Below are 5,586 nucleotides of genomic sequence, written 5' to 3' on the forward strand. Positions count from 1 at the left end.
TAGAAACTGATGTACTTGTTGTTATTGTTGTAATTATTTCATATAAGGAATATTTCCCAACTGATTCTGATGAAGAAACCACAACATTCCGCAGTGTTATTATTATTATTATTATTATTATTATTATTATTATTATTATTATTATTATTATTATTATTATTATTATTATTATTTCTAGCTAAAGTATAGCCATAATTGGAAAAGCACGATGCTCTAAGCCCAAGGGGTCCCAAAGGGAAAAAATTGCCTAGTGAATAAAGGAAATAAGGAAATAAATTAACAGTACAAAACCTCATAAAAATACTGTAAAATATAAAATATCTCAAGTTGAGTAACGACATTGAAATAGATGATATATGTAAGCTATGAAGAAAAATTTATATATAAGAAGTGTTGAACAATAAGAATACAATATTTTAAAAACAGTAACAACATTAAAAGAATCTATAAAAACAGACTTGATTCAACGTGTTCAACACGAAAACATTTGCCGCTAGTTTGAACTTTTGAAGTTCTGCCGATTCAATTAACCGATTAGGAAGATCATTCCAACACTTGGTCACAGTTGGAATAAAACTTTTAGAATACTGTGTAGCAATGAGCCTTATTTTAGAATTAAATGTATACCTAGTATTACGAACAGGGTTGTACTGTCTGGGAGGATCTAAATGTAAAGGATGCAACATGCATTACAAACTAATTAACCGACTGTACCTGCAATTAATATCTTGATCAGGATTAAGTTCTTCAATAGACGGTAAAATCCTGTCTAACAATTCAAGATGAAATTCAGCAGCTGATGACCAGACAGGGGAAAATACTCTGAACAAGGTAGAATAAAAGAATTAAATAACTTCTCCAGAATACATTGATTAGCAAAAATTTTTATTTTTTACAAGATTTTCTCAATAAACCATTTCTTGATGCAAGTGAAGAACACACATACCTAAAGTGTTTCTCAAAAGTGAATTTGCTGTCGATAATCACATCTAAAACTTTAAGAGTTGCACAGACTTAAAAAAACATTATCGATGCTGAGATCTAGATTTTGAGGAGCTACCTGTACTTGACCTTCTCACTATCATACTTGAATTTTTTCTTTTTAATGCTCCAAAGTTTGCACCATTTGCTAATTTTTGCTAGATCTCTGTTAAGGAATTCAGCAACCCTACATCTACATTTAAGAGACGAATTTGATGCAAAGAGTGTAACATCATCTGCATTTGTAACGAGCTGGTTTTTTAGACTAAACCACAGGTCTTGTGTATATATTATGGAAAGTAAAGGCCCGAGAACACTATCCTGAGGAACATTCCTATACTCACTATGGTGCTCATCAATAACTCCTTGCGATCTATAACTTAAAAATTCAGTAATGATGTTAAGAAAGGACTAGCCCACTTCCAACTGTTTGAAATTAAAAACAAGGGGCTCAAGATTTACACGGTCAAATGCACTACTAAACTCAAGGCCAATCGCACAAACTTCCTGACCACAATCCAGGGATTTCTGAAGAGCATTGGAGATTGTAAAAATGGTATCACATGCTCCAAGGCAAATGTATTTAGACGTTTTGCAAAAAGACGTTCAAAATTTTCTGATGATATGGGAGTTATGGAGATTAAGGAGTGATCTGTTTGACTTGAGCTACCTTGAACGAATTTACATAATGAAGTAACATTACCAATTCTCCAACAATTGCTAAAAGAACCTTTTCTTGCTGACGTGAGCAAAATAACAAATAACATTATCGCTGAGAATTCTGCAGCCTTTATAAAAACAAAGGAAATATACCATTGAGGTTTACAACTCCATAAACATCAAGGTCCATTCCAGAAAGTTTTAATTTCCCGAGATCGAAAATGTGAATTAGTTAGTTTAGCCTCAGCGAAACAGGAATGAGTGGGATCTAGTTTCTCATTACTCTAGTTACTGCCAAACACATCAGCAAAAATAATTGCCTTTACCTTTTGACAGTGAGTGACTGAGCCATCTGGTTTAAGTAAAGGAGGAACTGTTGCATCTACACCAAAGAGTGCAGATTTCAGTGTAGCCCACCACTTATGTTCCTGGGTTATTCCAGAAAAGGTTTCTATTATGGTTAAACTGTATTCCTTTTCAATTATCTAAAAGCATAAATTCTCTGAGCAAAAGCTCTAAGTTGAGTATGGTTATTCTAAGTGAAATATGATCTGTTACCCTTCCAAAGATTATAGTCCTCCTTCTTTTTCAAATAAGCACGTCTACAATAATCATTGACCCAGGGATTGTCTTTCTCTTGGTACCTTAGCACACGAGAAGGGGTACGCCTATTAATTATGTTGACTAGATTCTCATTCAAAGGAACAACAGGTCCAACACTATTATAGAGTTGTAACCAATTCAAACCCAAGAGATCACTCAGAATGCCATCCCAGTCTTCTTGGGATTTTATAAAAATCTTACAGGAGTATGACACATCTGGAACAGGCTGCTCAGTCTTCACTACTAATGAAATCAAGGCATGATCCGAGGTTCTGACTGGAAAACCAGTCAAACATGTTATAAAGCCAGGGAAGTCAGTGTATAAGAGGTCCAAGCAGTTAAGAATCCTGTGAGTAGCTTCACTTATGATTTCCTCAAAGCCTAATTCAGAGACAAAGACCAAAGCTCTTAAGCCATGGCGATCAGTGGGAGAAACAAATTTTAACCAGTCCCTGTGGTGAGCATTAAAATCACCTACCTATAACAAAATACCACTTTCTATCATCTTGATAAGAAGACAATGATAAGAAGACAATCAAAGATAAAACTATCCATGTCTGGAGTCTGGTAGATTGAACACAAATAGAAATTGTTATGCCTGCCACAAACTTTTATTTGTGACGAGCCAAGAGAAGATTGTGACTCAAAGACAGGATGAAAGCAACTGAGTATCTTTATTACAGACACTTACCTTTATATAAAAAAACTCAATGCAACAGGAAATTTCTTGTTCAACCGACATCGTACCGGTTAAAAGTTAACAGGTTCAATGCTACAGGAAATTTCCTGTTCAACTGATACCACACAGGTTAATAGTTAACGGTGAGAAAAAGATACATGTTATTTCAGGTTCTTTTTAGTGCGAGGGGAGATCGAAGATACAAGCATAATATATACACAAAATGAAATGTCGTTACTATGTACGATCGTGTGACACACGGTTGGTACATGGCACCCCTCCTTAAAAATGACATACTGTACATGTTGAATAGGGTGCCCTGATCTAGAGACGCGAACTGTAGGCGGGTCATCTGGCAGGAGATAAGCAGATTTTAGACGATCAATGGAGACCCAGTCTTCCTTGCCACGAATGTTTAGTAGGAATGCTTTTGGACTGTGTCAGATCACAAGGAAAGGGCCCGTGTAAGGGGGCGTTAGCGATGGCTTGCTAGTGTCATTGCGCAGGAAGACGCGCATTGCAGAGTGCAAGTCTGTCGGTATGTGATGCTTCGCTGGGGGCTTGTAAGTCTGGCGGCATGGAGTAAATTTTCCCACGACATGACGTATGCACTGGAGATCGTCGGAGGAGGTTGTAGAAGGAAAAAAATTCGGCAGGGACGAACAACGGGTCACCCGTGTCCGGAAAATTCACCGCCAGCAATTCACCGCCAGCAAATCACCGCCAGCAAATCACCGTTAAAGAAAATTCACCGCCAGCAATTCACCGCCAGCAATTCACCGCCAGCAAATCACCGCCAGCACACCATTCACCGTTAAAGAATTTACCAAATAATAAATCTGTAATTTTTTTTTTTATTTTACACATTATAAAGGACATTTAAACATCTTAATCTGTTGCTACGACATTCTATTTATTTGTTTATACATTCATAATTAAAATAACTGCTTAAAAGGAAAAGAAATAAAATAACATTTTTATAAAATACAAATTCGAACATAAAAATCTAGTATGAAATATTATGAGCTATTCCACGCAAGTAATCAATAACATTTACGTCTGGATCATAGTTTCCGACAAGTCTTCGAAGTCGTTGGGCGCAATCTCGATATTTTTTCTTTTTCTTGGGAGGTTCCTGACCAGCCACGTATTGCTCAAATCTAACTTGATTTAATGCCTGTTCTTTCTTAATGCAGTCAATAAATTTCCAGATGTTTGGATGGCATGCTGTCATCTGTTCTTCAAAAGCTCTGTGCCACCCTTCTACAGAATTGTTTGTCTTCGGCAAATTATGTAATACAGCTTCATAAACGTTCCACATTTCGTGCGGAAATTGGGGTGGTCGACGACGCTGTCTTCTGTCTGGACGTCCTATCCAGGTATCTTCGAAATAATCCAAGACTTCTTGGACCTCAGGGGGGAAAATATCGCTGTCACATAACTCTTCGAATGTAGATACGACTCTCTCTGTTGGTACGAATGCTATTGCAGGGAGCATTCGCAGACTTAAAGCAAAATCTGCGTCATTTTCATACCTCTCTTTTAACCCATCACATTGAATAGTACGCATGATACACTGGCAAAAATGGAAAAAACAGCCATTTTGCTTAATTTGGAGAAATGTGTTTTTACATGCTTTTATCATGGCTTTTCCAAAATCTGTTGTTATTGACAAAGGGGGTAGAGACGTGAGTGAGTTCTTTATCTTTCCCAAAAATATTTCATACGTTTCTTGAGATTTATCTGGCAATAAGGCATATACTAACGGCAATGAAATATTTTCCTTTAAACCATGTAGAGTGTATAACTGAAAGAATAATAACGGGACGATTTTGAAGGTTCCATCCGCTTACCAATGTTGGCTTTCAGCTAACAATTGTAGATTTCGCTGCGTGCTGAAGATCATTATGCGCTTCTCAATATTACCAGAATCAAAATATAAGAACTCCTCCCCATTTGGCAACGTAGTAAAACCCTCAGGAAAAGTGATATGTTTACGATGAGATGGAAGAGCTGGTCCAGAAATACTTTTATATCTTATATTTCGCATAGTTCTTTTCAACGTACATGTACTTGGAAGCTTTCCTGCTGCTGCTTGACTGCATCCATCAAAAGCAATTGATAATATTGAATGAGGTGAGTCTGTTGAATTCTTCGCTTTGATACGAACTTCTTCACAAATCTTTGCCGCCTCGACATTGGCGGCATCTGCAAGATGATTATGCTCATTCAAAGTCTTAACAATTTTGTCACCCACTGTGGTTACTCGTGCACGACACTTCGTCTTCTGGTGCTGCTCACATTTCCAATGTATTTTATCCTCAATTTGTCTTTCTTTGACGTACATATAGTTATTAATGCAGAATTTCTTCTTTCCTTTCTCACTTTGAATGAACCGATGGGCCATTTTAAAGAAGTGTGTTAGATATGTATGCCTAAAAGAGCGAGACAACACTGAACCGCAATGAAAGTGTTGCTTCAAAGGCTTGAGAAAATTTTAATTTATAAAGAATAAAACTCAATAATAAGTGAACTGTTAATTTTTGTTTTCAAACGGTCTATTTATACCATTTAGGATAATTTTGAAACGATTGTTAGGCGATAAAATACTCTAAAAAAGGAAATGGGTGAATTGTTTTGCGATGAATTGTTAGGCGGTGATT

At 36.6% G+C, this 5,586-nt stretch overlaps 1 protein-coding gene across 1 annotated transcript; it reads right to left on the minus strand.

The window, feature by feature from the left end:
• Positions 1-3,929: 3,929 nt before the first annotated feature.
• LOC137659028 (uncharacterized) lies at positions 3,930-4,493 on the minus strand. The gene has a single exon (XM_068394123.1). The coding sequence runs from the start codon at positions 4,491-4,493 to the stop codon at positions 3,930-3,932; it is 564 nt and encodes a 187-aa protein (XP_068250224.1).
• Between the last annotated feature and the right edge of the window lie 1,093 nt (positions 4,494-5,586).

The sequence above is a fragment of the Palaemon carinicauda genome, chromosome 19 (assembly GCF_036898095.1).
Source record: "Palaemon carinicauda isolate YSFRI2023 chromosome 19, ASM3689809v2, whole genome shotgun sequence".
Taxonomy (NCBI): Eukaryota; Metazoa; Arthropoda; class Malacostraca; order Decapoda; family Palaemonidae; genus Palaemon; species Palaemon carinicauda.

Bases quoted from the DNA above. Each gene is read 5' to 3' on its own strand.
- LOC137659028 (XM_068394123.1), bottom strand. From the start codon at position 4,493: ATGCGTACTATTCAATGTGATGGGTTAAAAGAGAGGTATGAAAATGAC.